Raw genomic sequence first — 17,290 nt, 5'->3', positions numbered from 1 at the left:
TATATGTTGTATATTTAGTCTTTGTATAGGTTGAATATACATTTGTATTTGTAGATGGTATGTGTGTGTTAAACTAATGTTGCATGTTTGGATGTGTGTATATGGTGTGGTGTTTGTGTGTATATATGGGGGAGTGGGGATGAAGAGGGAGTGGCGAGGAGAGCATGGAGAGGCAGTGGGGTGGGAAGAGAGGATGGAGAGGCAGAGGGGGTGGGGAGAGAGGATGGAAAGGCAGTGGGGTGGGGAGAGAGGATGTAGAGGGAGTGGAGTGGAGAAATAGGGTGGAGAGGGAGTGGGGGGAGAGAGGATGGAGTGGGGGGTGGAGAAAGGATGGAGAGGGAGTGCGGGTGGAGAGGGTGGAGAGGGAGTGGGGGGAGAGAGGATGGAGAGTAGTGGGGAATGGGGGATAGGGTGTAGAGGGTATTGAGGGGGGAGATAGGATGGAGAGGGAGTGGGGGGAGAGATGATGGTGAGGGAGTGGGGGAGAGGATGGAGAGGGAGAGGGGTGAGAGGATGCATAGGGAGTAGGGAAGGGAGAGAGAATGGAGAGGGAGTGGGTGGAGAAAGGATGGGGTGAGGAGAGATGATGGGGAAGAGGGAGGAGAGGATGGGGGAGTGGGATGGGAGAGGGAGGGTGGGGGGTAGAGGGAAAAAAGCAACAACAAAAAAGAGGGGTGGCAGTTTGATTTGTTTAATAAATATTTTTTAATGTCCCGGTTTTTACATTGAAAATCTGGTCCTACATAAGAGGCCTATTCTAGTAGCTTCGATAAGTGACTTATCGAGAGTTTTGTGCACTTCGAGCGACTTTGTATGTGTAACTATTCAGAAAGCTCAGATAACATGGCAAACTCGCTCGAGAACTGCTTTTTACTGATCAATAGCTCTCCCTCTCAGACAAACCAAGCTGGAGATGAAATAATGCTCAAACACAATTTTTTGGAGAAATTAAGCAACCCCCCTCTACCCCCAACAACATCACCCCTCCCCACACATACAGTACAATAGGGAAAAATCCTGATCCGGGTAATAGAGCAATTACCCATTAAAAAAAATAAAAAAATACGCAGCCATCCTCGCCCTTCTCTCCGTCCTCTGAGTCTTCCGTGGCAGCAACATTAAAATAAAACAACTAACTACTGGCCACTAACCCCTCAATTACTTTAGCAGTTATTAACCACAACAGTAATTAAGGCATTCTATGGCCATATTGTGGACACGGTTTAACACAGTGACAATCAATGGGTTTATTGGCAAATACTTGTTTTTGTTTCAATGTAATGTATTTTATTTGGTGATTGTTCTTTTTTTAGATGAGGACGAGGGAAGCCTTCATCCTGGCAAGGGTATGTACAACTTTAATTTACTATACTGTATGCTGGCTGGGTACTGTTTTATTTTTAATGGGCAAATGCGCTATTATCCCGATCTTGATAATAGTCATATTGCCTATTCCTATACTGTAAACAAAAAAATCACCCAGCGCTCCAGTGGTAGTGATTAGTGAATAAGAATGCCAAATGGCATTAAAAAACACATATATAGTGCAAAATGATTGTGCTAAGAATAATGAATATATAGATGTGATAAATAATATTATATATATATATATGTACACAAAACACACAAGAAAGTTCAGGGCACTCTACATTTGAAAAAGGGCAATGGTAAAAAAAACTATATATATAAAACAAATGTAAATATTACTGTATGCTCATTTGCATGTCTTAGACAGGTCCGCAACCCCGCCTTTCACCATTATCACCCAGCACACAGCACTTCCACTGCAGCAAGGGATTCTGCGAAATTACATGCAAATGAGCACCTTTTGCTTCAAAGCCATTTTTAACATGGTTCCCTATAGACTTAAGCTATATATATATATATATATATATATATATATATATATATATATATATATGTATCTATATATATATATATAGCAACTGTAAATATTACTGTATGTTCATTTGCATGTCTTAGACAGGTCTGCAACCCTGTCTTTCTCCATTGTCACCCAGCATCCAGCACTTCCACTGCAGCAAGGGATTCTGGGAAATGACATGCAAATGAGCACTCAGTGCCACCTTTTGTCTCAAGCTCATATTACACAAGCCAATCCTCAAGCCAATGCATGCTGTTTTAAACACAGCTTTTAAACAGAGGCTGGAATGAGATGCAAAGCCATTAGACCTACTCACATACATGTTTCAACCTTGATGGGTATCATCAGTGTGAGGCTGGTCTTAATGGCAAAGCAGGTTTGAGACTAGACTAGGTAATCACCACTGTCATTAAGGTTATGGTGGGTAAAAAAAGTGACAAAAACCCTCCACAGTAAAGCATAAAGCAACTGTAAATATTACTGTATGTTCATTTGCATGTCTTAGACAGGTCTGCAACCCTGTCTTTCCCCATTGTCATCCAGCATCCAGCGCTTCCACTGCAGCAAGGGATTCTGGGAAATGACATGCAAATGAGCACTCAGTGCCACCTTTTGTCTCAAGCTCGTATTACATAAGCCAATCCTCAAGCCAATGCATGCTGTTTTAAACACAGCTTTTAAACAGAGGCTGGGATGAGATGCAAAGCCATTAGACCTACTCACATACATGTTTCAACCTTGATGGGTATCATCAGTGTGAGGCTGGTGTTATATATATATATAGATATAGAGAGAAAGAGAACAAAGAGCGCACGTCCCATAGTGTAAAACAGTACATTTAATCAATAAAAAGAATGGACAAGGGGATTAAGAACACTTACAAAAGTGCAAGATAAAAAGGCAATTTGTGATACAATCACCACCAACAAGGCCACACCGTCCTGGAACACATCATCTGTTGGATAGTCCCTCCGGTTCACCTCCAGCAATAGTCAGATGATCTCAAATAGTGTCTCTTTGCCTCAATGCTGTTTGGAGTTTTTTTCAGCCTCAGATCAGCTCCCATTGTCATGGTCCGACCATGTGATCAGGCCTATGTCGGAGTGGGAGGCCGCCTGGAGAACGTTTGTGGTTCCTAGCAAATAGTCGATCCGCGAGTAAGACTGATGTGGGGCCGAGAAGAACGTGTAGTCACTCTGGCCTACGTGCTGGGCCCTCCAAATATCCGTGAGGAAAAAGTTCTGTAAGATCTCTCTGAACTTTTTCGCCTTTTGGTGGGTCTGGGCTGTATGTGTAGTGGAGGGCATGCTAGACGTGTCTTGGTCTGGCGACAGAACCATATTAAAGTCTCCGACCAATAGTAGTGCGGCGAGTATTGATTGGTCTAGGGATTCTAGAAGGTCCTGTATGAAGCGTACCTGGTTTTCGTTGGGGGCATATACATTGATGATAGAGATGGGGTTTCCGGATAGGGACCCCTGCAGAAGTAAGTATCGTCCCTCTGGGTCTCTGACTATATTAGTAGGGGCAAAGGGGACATTGTTTTTTATCAGTATGGTGACTCCCCTTTTTTTAATGAGGGAGGAAGCATAGAAGGCCTGAGGGAAGGCCTGTTTGAACGTATTGGGGGGGTCGTTAGAGTTAAAGTGGGTTTCTTGAATACAAATAATGTCGCTCTTTGTTTTTTTAAGTTCCTGTAGTGCTAGTTTGCGTTTCTTAACTAAGTTGAGGCCCTTAACATTGAGGGAGATAATTTTAAGTGACGACATTATTTGGGGGGGGGGTTTCCCAGAGTTGGGGGGTCTGGGCCCCGTGTGTTTCCCATGACGGGGGAGATCTGGTTCCTTATGGGGGGGAGAGATGGTGGGCATGTTTTCTGCCTTATGATCCTTACAGATGTGGGAGATCGGGGAGGGGTGGGGGGGAGGGCTGGGAGGGGCAGGGGGGAGAGGGGGGTAGACACACATGGGGAGAAAGAGAAGCGGGCTTTCGGGGAGCCCAATAGTAAGTTCCTTTGGCACCATTGTGTCAAGGAAAGGGGGATCAGAGCTCCTGGAGATCCTTCCGGAGATTTTGGGAGAGGGGGGGAGGACGAGATGATGGGGGGGGACTCATGGGGATCTGCGATTTATCTATACAACATATTGATCTGTGGTTATGCACAGGACGTTTCAACACATTAATATCATCTAATGATTTCCACATCTTATTTACATCATATAAGCTACTGTTATTCGGTTCAGATGGTCGCTGAGGGCGCAAATTTCTGCTTAAACAGATTTAGAGTGCTCCTGCAGGCGGTGTGCGGGGGGGTGAGAGAAGGGGGGGGAAAAAGGTGGGGGGAGAGGGGTGGGGAGAGGGGAGGGGTAGGGCGGTTGAGGGGAGGGGAGGCGAGAGAGGGCGGGGGGAGGACGTGATGAGGGCGGGGGGACTCATGGGGATCTGACATTTATGAGCGTATGGTGCTTTTTCATCGCCTGAGTAGCAGTTCCCATTTACCACAGGTTATTTATACCACATAATGACTTGTGGTTATGCACAGGATGTTTCGACACATTAATATCATCTAATGCTATCTACATCTTATTTACACCATATAAACAACTGTTGTTCGGTTCAGAGGGTCGCTGGGGGCGCAAAATTCTGCTTAGACAGACTTAGAGTGCTCCTGCAGCCGATGTGTGGGGGGGGGAGAGAGGGGGGCAGAGAGGGGGGGAGAGGTGGGGGAGAAGGGGGGGAGAGGGGGGGGGGGAATGGCGGAGAGGGATCGCTGGTGTATAACCTTAAACAGATGCAGTAGTTGATATTCCCTTAACTGTAAGCTGTGGTTCGGCACAAAGAGCCCCTGAGAGGCGTATAGGGCCACTGTGGCTGTCGTGGTTTACCTCTTAAGTCGGGGTGTACAGGGGACATTGGGGAGGGGAAGGGGGGGAGGGAGTAGCGTTGGTTGAGGTGGGACTCCTTTAGATGGTGATATCATCTAACAATGGTTGGGGGGCACCCAGAGCATACAGCTAAGCTTGCTGTATTGGATATATACAGTACATTTGAGACAGACTCGGAGCAGGGTATGGGGGGGACCGTTGAGCCAGGCCAAGGGTCACACATGGAGGGGGATGGGGAGGGGGAGGGGGGGGTAGCTTAGCTTATACGACCTGACTTCAGGGGCTGGCAGCGGGGGGGGGCGACAACCATCCACACTGAGTATTCCGGATTTGCGCCACTGCTAGGGTTCTGGGGCTGCTAATTAAATTAATTTTTTAATGCTGTGAGTTCTAATTATTGATTATTTCTATATGGTTTACTATTTACAAATTCTTTTTGTGAATATATACAGTATATTATTTACTGCTATCCACCTCCATTGTTATGTGGTTCTATTTAGATGAATTATGCATTTACACACTTTTTTATATTGCAGTTTTGTTTCGTCAGCGTATATATATTATTATAACTTATTATTGTTGCTGACAGGTTTGGCACGGCTGTTTTCATAGGCTGATCGCCAGTGCCGTGGTTTCATGCATGGGCACTGACAATTGGCCTCTGGCTGTCCCGGCGCCACTCCCCTTTGTATAGATGAGCCTATAAATACCGAGCCCTCCCCCTAGTTGTTATTCCCTTTGATAAAGTCACTGTCGTGACGAAACGCGTCAGGGCACGTAACCACGACACTACGTCATCACGCAGAGTGCGCTTTACGGCCGGAGAGCGCATGGAGCTGATCTGAAGCTGAAAAAAACTCCAAACAGCATTGAGGCAAAGAGACACTATTTGCGATCATCTGACTATTGCTGGAGGTGAACCGGAGGGACTATCCAACAGCTGATGTGTTCCAGGATGGTGTGACCTTGTTGGTGGTGATTATATCACAAATTGCCTTTTTATCTTGCACTTTTGTAAGTGTTCTTTATCCCCTTGTCCATTCTTTTTATTGATTAAATGTACTGTTTTACACTATGGGACGTGCGCTCTCTGTTCTTCTCTTTCTATAGTTTTCCTGCTTGAATTGGTTATTCCTTCTGAGAGCAGCCGTGGATCCCTGATCATCATTTCTTTTGAAGGTGGAATAGTGGAAGCACAAGCAGAATAGCTGGAAAAGCTGGAAAAGTGCTGAAGAACACAGTACCTCCTCCCACAAGACCGTCTGAGATGGCGTCACCCCGTCTCTACGCGTTTCGTCACGTTGCGTGACTTCCTGAGGAAGTGCTTCCACTATTGCACCTTCAAAAGAAGCTCCTTTAACATCAGAGACGCTGAATTGCTGCAAGACTCGTGGCAGGAGTCAGAAGCAGTCAAACCAGGTGCTCAGAATCACGGACGAAATCCCTCTCCCCCACTCCTGTAGATGACGCCCCATACAGATTCTCTCCAATGTATATTTTATTCTAACTTTTTGTAAGTGTATCTCCTAGGGACACTTTTCTTAATAAATTCACCCTCATTTGTACACAGTTACGCGCTATGGAGCTTGCACTTTTTTGTGTTTTGTTTTTATATTATTCTACAATGAGCAAATGTCAGCAAACAACCTCACACTGATGATACCCATCAAGGTTGAAACATGTCTGTGATTGGGTTAACTGACTTTGCATCTCCCAAGTCCTTGATTAAAAGCTGTGTTTAAAGCAGCATGCATTGGCTAAGGGTTGTTCATGTAATGTGAGCTTGAGATAAAAAGTGGCACTGTGTGCTCATTTGCATGTCATTTCCCAGAAGCCCTTGCTGCAGTGGAAGTGCTGTGTGCTGGGCGATAATGGTGAAAGACAGGGTTGCAGACCTGTCTAAGACATGCAAATGAATATACAGGAATATTTACAGTTGCTATATGCTATACTGTGGAGGGTTTTTGTCACTTTTTTACACACCATAACCTTAATAAATGTGGTGATTACCTACTCTTTAATCTCAAATGAGCAAATGTCAGCAACCAACCCCACACTGATGATACCCATCAAGGTTGAAACATGTCTGTGAGTGGGTTAACTGACTTTGCATCTCACAAGTCCTTGCTTAAAAGCTGTGTTTAAAGCAGCATGCATTGGCTAAGTGTTGTTCATGTAATGTGAGCTTGAGATAAAAGGTGGCACTGTGTGCTCATTTGCATGTCATTTCCCAGAATCCCTTGCTGCAGTGGAAGTGCTGTGTGCTGGGCGATAATGGTGAAAGACAGGGTTGCAGACCTGTCTAAGACATGCAAATGAATATACAGGAATATTTACAGTTGCTATATGCTATACTGTGGAGGGTTTTTGTCACTTTTTTTACCCACCATAACCTATATATATATATATATATATATATATATATATATATATATGTCCGGAAATAATTGGACACTAATACAAGTTTTGTTATTTCAGCAGTGTACCAAAATAAATTAAAGTTACAGTTAAATAATATGGGCATAAAGTGCAGTCTATCAGCTTTAATTTGAGGGTATTCACATCCAAATTGGAGGAAGGGTTTAGGAATTACATCTCTTTAATATGTAGCCCCCTCTTTTTCAAGGGACCAAAAGTAATTGGACAATTGACTCAAAAGCTGTTTCATGGACAGGTGTGGGCTATTCCTTCGTTATTGCATCATCAATTAAGCAGGTAAACGGTCTGGAGTTAATTCCAGGTGTGGCATTCACATTTGGAAGCTGTTGCTGTGAGCCCACAACATGCGGTCAAAGGAGCTCTCAATGCAAGTGAAACAGGGCATCCTTAGGCTGCAAAAAAAAAAGAAAATCCATCAGAGAGATAGCAGGAACATTAGGAGTGGCCAAATCTATAGTTTTGTACATTTTGAGAAAAAAAGAATGCACTGGTGAGCTCTGCAACACAAAAAGGCATGGACGTCCACGGAAGACAACAGTGGTGGATGATCGTAGGATCCTTTCCATGGTAAAGAAAAACCCCTTCACAACATCCAGCCAAGTGAGGTAGGCATATCATTATCCAAGTCAACCATAAAGAGAAGACTTCACAAGAGCAAATACAGTGGGTTCAACACAAGGGGCAAACCATTCATAAGCCTCAAGAATAGAAAGGCCAAATTAGACTTTGCCAAACAATATAAAAAAAAGCCAGCTCAGTTCTGGAACAGCATTTTTTGGACAGATGAAACTAAGATCAACCTGTATCAGAATGATGGGAAGAAAAAAGTATGGAGAAGGCTTGGAACGGCTCATGATTCGAAGCATACCACATTGTCTGTAAAACATGGTGGAGCAGTGTGATGGCATGGGCATGCATGGCTTACAATGGAACTGGGTCACCAATGTCTATTGATGATGTGACACAAGACAGAATCAGCCAGATGAATTCTGAAGTGTATAGGGATATATTGTCTGCTCAGATTCAGCCAAATTCAGCAAAGTTAATTGGACGACACTTCACTTTACAGATGGATAATGACCCAAAACATACTGCGAAAGCAACCCAGGAGTTTTTTTAAAAAAGTATGGAGAAGGCTTGGAACGGCTCGTGATTTGAAGCATACCACATTATCTGTTTTATAAAAAAGTATGGAGAAGGCTTGGAACGGCTCATGATTCGAAGCATAAGAAGTGGAATATTCTGCAATGACCGAGTCAATCACCTGATCTTAACCCGATTGAGCATGCATTTCACTTGCTGAAGAAAAAACTTAAGGCAGAAAGACCCACGAACAAACAACAACTAAAGACAGCTGCAGTAAAGGCCTGGCAAAGCATCACAAAGGAGGAAACCCAGCGTTTGGTGATGTCCATGCATGACTTCAAGCAGTCATTGCCGGCAAAGGATTCTCGACAAAGTATTAAAAATGAACATTTTATTTATGATTGTGTTAATTTGTCCAATTACATTTGAGCCCCTGAAATAAGGGGACTGTGTATGAAAATGGTTGCAATTCCTAAACGTTTCATACGATATTTTTGTTCAACCCCTTGAATTAAAGCTGAAAGTCTGCACTTCTATTGCATCTCAGTTGTTTCATTTCAAATCCATTGTGGTGGCATACAGAGCCAAAATTATGAAAATTGTGTTAGTGTCCAAGTATTTACGGACCTAACTGTGTGTGTATGTGTGTGTATATATATATATACACATGCTTCAACCCAAGATTAACCTTCCTGTTTGTTTCTTCAACCCCCCCAACACATACAGTACAGTAGTGATGATGATACATATAGTACAGTAGTGATGATGATGAAGAGTGCGGGGAGCACAGAAGACCGCAAAGTGCATAAAACAAGAGAAAAACACAAAATTGTGCAATTCTGTATAGAATAGGGAATGGTTTGAAAGCTGTTCCACAAAAATGTACACTCACATTTTCAATAACGGTAAACAAGCATTGAATCCCAAAACGAAATCCTTCGTAGTTGTATTTTCAATGGTGTGATTTGAGCATAAGATATCAGGCAGAGTGACAGGTACTCACACGTAGATGCAAGAAACACAGAGAAAGAAGATTTTGCCAAGGGTCACAGTGTCACACAGTATCACACTAGAGCAAGATTGGTCTGACCGCTCGCCATGGAACTAGTCCTCATATGAAAGGAATCAAAATATAAATTCTAAAATAAAGGTGCATAGGAGGAAGATATAATATACACAGTACTGATTCAGTAGGATCAAAAATATCCTCCAAATAGTTGTACTCAATGTAATTACACAGATACAGTCATGTGAAAAAGAAAGTACACCCTCTTTGAATTCCACGGATTTAAATATCAGGACATAATAACAATCATCTGTTCCTTAGCAGGTCTAAAAGTTAGGTAAATACAACCTCAGATGAACAACAACACAAGACATATTACACTGTGTCATGATTATTTTTTTTTTTAATTAAGCCAAAATGGAGAAGCTATGTGTGAAAAACTAAGTACACCCTTACTGCTTCCATAGGAATTAAAATGCTAAGTAGCAGACAGGTGCTGCTAATCAAATGCCCTTGATTAATTGATCATCAGCAAGTGTGACCACCTCTATAAAAGCCGAAGTTTTAGCAGTTTGCTGTCTTGAGCATTCAGGTGTGTTAACACAATGCCAAGGAGGAAAGACATCAGCAATGATCTTAGAAAAGCAATTGTTGCTGTCCATCAATCTGGGAAGGGTTATAAGGCCATTTCCAAACAATTTAATGTCCATCATTTTACAGTGAGAAAGATTATTCAGAAATGGAAAACATTCAAGACAGTTGCCAATCTTCCCAGGAGTGGACATCCTAGCAAATTACCCCCCAAGGTCAGACCGTGCAATGCTCAGAGAAATTAGAAAATACCCAAGAGTTACATCTCAGACTCTACAGGCCTCAGTTAGCATGTTAAATGTTAAAGTTCATGACAGTACAATTAGAAAAAGACTGAAACAATTTTGGTTTGTTTGGAAGGGTTGCCAGGAGAAAGCCTCTTCTCTCTAAAAAGAACATGGCAGCTCGGCTTAGGTTTGCAAAGTTGCATCTGAACAAACCCCAAGACTTCTGGAACAATGTCCTTTGGACAGACGAGACCAAAGTGGAGATGTTTGGCCATAATGCACAGAGCCACGTTTGGCAAAAACCAAACACAGCATATCAGCACAAACACTTCATACCAACTGTCAAGCACGGTGGTGGAGGGGTGATTATTTGGGCTTGTTTTTGCAGCCACGGGACCTGGGAACCTTGCAGTCATTGAGTCGACCATGAACTCCTCTGTATACCAAAGTATTCTAGAGTCAAATGTGAGGCCATCTGTCAGACAGGTAAATCTTGGCCGAAATTGGGTCATGCAACAGGACAATGATCCCAAGCACACCAGCAAATCTACAACAGAATGGCAGAAAAAGAAAAGAATCAAGGTGTTGCAATGGCCCAGTCAATGTCCAGACCTCAACCCAATTGAAATGCTGTCGCTGGACCTTAAGAGAGCTGTGCATAAACAAATGCCCACAAACCTCAATGTACTGAAGCAACGTTGTAAAGAAGAGTGGGACAAAATTCCTCCACAACGATGTGGGAGACTTAAAAAGTCATACAGAAAATGATTACTTCAAGTTATTGCTGTTAAAGGTGGTTCTACAAGCTATTGAATCATAAGGTGAACTTAGTTTTTCACACATGGCTTCTCCATTTTGGCTTTATTTTACTTAAATACATCATGACACAGTGTAATATGTCATGTGCTGTTGTTCATCTGAGGTTGTATTTACCTAATTTTGAGACCTGCTAAGAAACAGATGATTGTTATTATGTCCTGATACGTAAAACCATGGAATTCAAAGAGGGTGTACTTTCTTTTTCACGTGACTGTTGTGAAGATTGGGATAATGTGTGTGGCTCAGGCTATATGAAGACAAACTATCATCACCTCCATTTTGGCCTAACCACCATTTTGAGTGTTTGCTTGTATGAATGCTTATCTGTTTTATTCGTGTATGATCTGTGAATGTTTTATTCTGCTGTGTATCACTTCTAGATGTAACCCGCCCTTGTGTAATTCCTACGAGCCATGTAATAAATTAAAATAGCATTCGTAAGAGGTTTTTCCTGCCTTAGATAATTCTGCTGACCTTAGGTTCTGTTATCTGACAGATACAGTAACACACAGGGCTAAACCTTCAAGTCAGCAGGTTAAGGGGCGGCCCACATTATGGTGATATATAGGATAAGAATATAGCAATGTAAAGCATATTTATGTATCAATCAATATGTATTTTTGTAAAAGTCATCATATTATTATTTATCTCTAAGCCAGCCCCCTTAAGGGGTGTATTACTCATTTTTGAAATGTATAAAAATGTGATACTAAGCAATATTTCTTCAGAGGCATGAGTTCAAATTTGAATTCTATCTCACTTGTACCATGGTGCTGATAAACTCACTTGTTACTTTGAACCCTTGACTCATTGATTTTATTTATACGCTTTCACACTGTATATAGGACAACAGTTGTCCAGCAGATAGTTTGTCTGCAAAGGCTGTCAGACATCAGGATCAGTAATTAAAATAAAGCAATAAATTTTTTATTACATCCAAAAATAGAGTACATTGTGATATTAACTATATACAGTGAATAAATATATTAAAATCCCCGTAGGGGAGTGTGAAAGTAGATAGAAAACTGGGTTAGTATAATATGTTAAATCTGTCATAAACGCTTACAATTGCATGTCTAAACATATACAGTATACGCAGAAAAGCTACTCTGACATCTAGGATATACAAGGTGTACAAATGCAGCGGCCATTATTTTAAGAAATCACGGTGACATTTTCGTGTGCGCTGCTGTACTCCACTCGGCATGAATGCAGCCAATCGCCCCAGGCACACGTGTTTATCGTGGTTGCTTTGTTTGAATTTCTATGGATTGTGTGCAATTAAATGCAATGAAATGAATGCATTGTAATGTGTACAGTACTGTGCTACTGTGTCAATTTCAGGTGTTTAAAAGCCACAACACTAAAATGCCATTTTATGCACTCGCCTGCACTCGCGTCTTAAGGCGGTATGGTTGGAAGCAATCCCGCGCCATGACATGGGTATTCTGAGGTATATACCGTGTGATTTGTTAAAATAATGGCCGCTGCATCTGTATGTACTGTATGCTGTGATCCCTATTAAGGATCAATAGATATAGGTCTCAGTAGGTTTTCCCTAGGATAATGTACCCTGTGTGTTCTCAGGTAATGGTATCAGAGGTAAAATTGATCTACATGTAATCAATACCTATACAAGTCTCTAAATATGATGGTGTTGGATCATGGGTTCCCTGCTATTGCAGTACTGAAGTCATAACTGTCCATATATGAGGAACATAGAGGCAAATAGACACAACATAGTGTACTGTAATGAAACAAGGAATGTAAAAATTAAACTGTCAGTATGTATAGATATATACATGTCCACATAGATCATATATCGCATAGGTACTTAATAGCAAAATCACTTAGGAATAATAGGGTATGTATCAATTAGATATGAGACAAAATATAAAAAAATCAGCATACTAAACCCCTTCAACGGAAGGTAAGCGGTCACAGAGGACCAAATATAATCTCAGAGGAAATAACACCGTAATACAAGCCATATTGTGAAGGCAAGATATCGTCACTCCAATGACGTCACTGCCGTGACACCCTGCTCGTCAACGCACGTTTCGCGTGAGACCCACGCTTATTCAGCGGGGAGGAGTCTAGGATACTGATCCTGCACATAAGTATTTATACATTGAAGGAAAGGAGGCTTAGACCCCTGTTAGCCTATCATAGCAGGGTAGCGGCCGTGGATCCAATCAGAATCGATCAGACACTGCTTGCAATTCAGAGGGCAAGCATAAGTAAATAAAGGACTAACTCAAATGATGTATGATCAAATTATTCCCCCTGAGTATCTGTGAAAGGTCTGACGATATAATTTTTTTTATATATTCAGCTGAACCCTGTTATAACGCAGTCCTCAGAATGAGCGCACCGGTCTCAGTGCGAGGACTTTCGTTTGACCACCACACTCCCAATTCCAATCGCCAAAGACCCATCCAGCTGCTATCGTACAATTTCTGTATTCAGGGTCCCCATGCGAGATGCCATTTGTACATGCTAGTGTGATACTGTGTAATACTCTGCGACCCTCGGCACAATCTTCTTTCTCTGTGTTTCTTGCATCTACGGGTGAATACCTGTCACTCTACTTGATTTCTTACACTCAAATCACACCATTGAAAATACAACTACGAAGGATTTTGGTTTGGGATTCAATGCTTGTTTACCTTTATTGAAAATGTGAGTGTACATTTTTGTGCAACAGCTTTCAAACCATTCCCTATTCTACACAGAATTGCACAATTTTGTGTTTTTCTCTTGTTTTATGCACTTACCGGTCTTCTGTGCTCCACGCACTCTTCATCATCACAATTACTGTACTGTATGTGTTGGGGGGAAAGGTTGTTAGGGGTAGAGGGGGTGGGTAGTAGGGTAACCATTCATTGCTATTGGGGTTATCTTTGCTCCCATTGAGGACATAGGTAACCATACCGGGGCCTATAACTCAGGAAGCAGGGGGTCACCAAGGCTGAAATGAATGTAGTTCAGCTCCAGAAACCATCTCCTTTAATACTGTGTTATTAAAATTAAATAAAAAGCAGTGTGATGGCATGTAAGAGCTGTGCAGGGAGATGTAGCTTCTCTCTGTGCATCTTTCTCTGTGAAGCTCTTACAGACTGCAGGCAGATCACAGGGGAAGCACTTAGCAAAAAGACACTGACAAAGACACTGCTATCCCGAGCGGTATTGGCATTTTCCTACCTCACGGTATTTGACTTGTGATAACTCTTTCTGAATACCGTGATAGCACAAATATCAGACCGTGAGTTAGGGTCATGCCAAAACGTTCGATTTACTAGATTGATGCTACTAGAATAGGCCCCTAAGAGTCTAATTCAATATAGTCTGAGGTGGTCATTCGGGCCTTTATCACATTGAAGTAAATGTAACAGTTACTGTATTCATATTTAGACATTGCGTGATATAATAAAGACTACGTTATCTTACAAGAAAACATTCGCATTGATTTCAGCTCCAGGGTCCACAAGATATGTAACATCGTATCGGGTGCCGATATGTCTCTTAGGAGCTCTGGCTGGGTTCATAAAATCTTGGTTTAAAAGTCTTGCATCACATGGGCCAATAGGAAGCCGTTATATCCTCCCTTGCAGCTTCCTATTGGCCAGCGTGACCGAGACATTTAAACAGCAGAGAGATATCGTCTCTTGGGAAGCACGGGGTCCCCGGAGCTGAAATCAATGCAGTTAAGTCCAGGAGACCCCCTGCTTCAGACCTATTTCTTTAAAGAGCTGCAAGGACTGCCCTTTTAGGTTAGAAATGTACCTGGTAAACACATTTGCTGTTTCCACAATTTGTAAGTTACTACATTGAAAAAGTACTGAACAAGTTTTTCAAATCACACCTTTACTGGGGATAGCCATTTGTTTTACCTAATTGTAAATATACGCTGTGTATAGTCCTGTCTGCCACCTAGAGAAATGTCCCTTATGCTGTATATTGTATGACTTGATAATAAACCCAAAAACATATGCAGGATTATTTAATTTTTTCTCTCTAAACAGTTTATTTTTCTCTATAATAAGTTTATTTCTAATATACATACAATAATAAATTCTGAAATTAATATTCAAGTTAAGGTAAAGCATAGTAAAAAGAGAATTTGCCTCGATATTCCTGTTCATTTTGCAGATTTACACACTACAGCCATCATTTTTCTATGGTATACAATCTTGAGTGCATGTAAAGGATCCCAACAACTATAATGTAGGAAAATGTATGTCATTCAGTGTTACTTGAATTTTCATAAGAAATAGGTGAGATGTTGTTTGATTTTCAGGTATATTTACTCTTACTAATGTACTCACCATCAGCATGTAGTCTATTGGAAGAGTCCCAAGCAAATCTGGAACAAACCATGTTTTCAGATAGTTCCTTTTTATTTGAGAAGAATCCTTGATCTTGAATACATAATTTAATATTCAGTATTACCAAATGCTGTGTGTTTAATGTTTAGAAATGATATCACAGGAATAATAAATAAAACTAATGCAGGATTGTATTCTGACATATTTATCTAGTCTGTTATGTAGTAACACAAAGAAAAACAGTAAAAACTGAATTAAATATTCATTTAACACAGATGTATAACATAGGTAAGTAAACAAGCTATGATGGTAGCGTATACTATATGCTGCTAAGTCAATTCATGGATTGCAAACAAAATAGAAAAACATAACTGTGACAGAAGGGGGTAACCAGGCTCCAGGCTCTATAATAAAAGGTCAAGCCCATTTTGGTTAACCCTGCTCCGTGTATAAGGGTCCCAGAGAGTTAGCTCTTGGACCCTGTAACATTGTATGATCACATTGTACTTTGTGTAATAAAATCATTTTTTGTGTTTTTCCCTTTCTGGGCATGCCATCAAGCAGGGATTGCTAGGATCTGAGTTTCAAGGTTTTTTTTGCGGAGAATGACAGAATGTTGACAGAATGTTGACAGAATGTTGACAGAATGTTGACAGAATGTTGACACAATGTTGGAGGTTGGGGTCCGGAGTTGTCGGTTTTGCCAATAAATTTACCCGGGAATAATTAAGTACAATTACAAAAAGATTGAGCAATATGGTTTGTTTGGAAGGGTTGCCAGGAGAAAGCCTCTTCTCTCTAAAAAGAACATGACAGCACGGCTTAGGTTTGCAAAGTTGCATCTGAACAAACCACAAGACTTCTGGAAAAATGTCCTTTGGACAGGTGACACCAAAGTGGAGATGTTTGGCCATAATGCACAGCGCCACGTTTGGCAAAAACCAAACACAGCATTTCAGCACAAACACCTCATACCAACTGTTAAGCACGGTGGTGGAGGGGTGATGATTGGGCTTGTTTTGCAGCCACAGGACCTGGGAACCTTGCAGTCATTGAGTCGACCATGAACATCTCTGTATACCAAAGTATTCTAGAGTCAAATTTGAGGCTATCTCTCCAACAGCTAAAGCTTGGCCAAAATTGGGACATAAACAACAAAACAGGTAGCGCTAACCGCAATGTGTGTGGTGTAGTAACTATTACCTTATATATTAATTAAAACTATACATAAGGGGCTGCCTAGGACACAAAGCCTGACCCCCTGGTCAGGAAAACAGTATGGACAGGGAATAGTTCCGTGGGCGCCTATAAAATTTTACCACTATAAAGGATATACGAAAACCAAGCCTGTTGGTTGTGAAGATTGTTGATCCTCACGGTGGGCTTGAAAACAAAGAGAAAGCACAACACATAGCGTAATACTGTTGAAACATTAAACAAACAACATATAAGACAACATATAACAGCTGAATACTGAAATGGTATTTTTAGGACAATAAAATCATTTAATAACAATTAATATTTAATATAATGCACAATTTGCATGGACATATAGATTTAAGCAATTAAAAATCTGAATAGGTGGTTCAACTGCTCCGTAGCACCAATGTTGATGATAGCAATGCCTACTCACCAGATGGAATAGGTTTGCAGGCAGTGGATATTTTGGAGAGTATCCCCTCTCATCTGTGTGCTGCTCTCTGCTTAGCTGGCGTCTCTGTCGGCTCTTGGGTGCAGCTCATCAGCAGGGACTCCTGCAGCTCCAGGAAGCACGTCTGAGCAGATGGAACCCAGCTGCAGCTGATTCAGCACGATGTCAGCCACGGACCACCGTGAGCTCGTCTATCTGCTGCTCACTGCTAGCTGGCGTCTCTATCCGCTCGTGGACACAACTTGTCAGCAGGTACTCCTGCAGGGCGCCAAGCAGGGCGCTTGAATAATGGGAAACCGCAACAGCTGGTTCAACTCGTCGGCGGCTATAAGAGATGGTTAACTGGCAGCTCACGTTGATTCACCGATGTACG

General features: G+C 41.8%; 1 protein-coding gene across 4 annotated transcripts in view; it reads right to left on the bottom strand.

Moving 5' to 3' along the window:
- The window catches only part of LOC142493253 (potassium/sodium hyperpolarization-activated cyclic nucleotide-gated channel 2-like), a 707,321-nt gene that overhangs the window by 358,185 nt on the left and 331,846 nt on the right, over positions 1 to 17,290 (bottom strand). For all 4 annotated transcript variants that reach the window (XM_075596961.1, XM_075596964.1, XM_075596963.1 and 1 more), the window contains exon 3: positions 15,267 to 15,359. In XM_075596961.1, coding sequence (XP_075453076.1) covers positions 15,267 to 15,359 — 93 coding nt within the window. The remainder of the gene's footprint in view (positions 1 to 15,266; positions 15,360 to 17,290) is intronic.

Source organism: Ascaphus truei, chromosome 4 (assembly GCF_040206685.1).
Source record: "Ascaphus truei isolate aAscTru1 chromosome 4, aAscTru1.hap1, whole genome shotgun sequence".
Lineage (NCBI taxonomy): Eukaryota > Metazoa > Chordata > Amphibia > Anura > Ascaphidae > Ascaphus > Ascaphus truei.
This window is presented reverse-complemented; position numbering and strand designations above follow the sequence as displayed.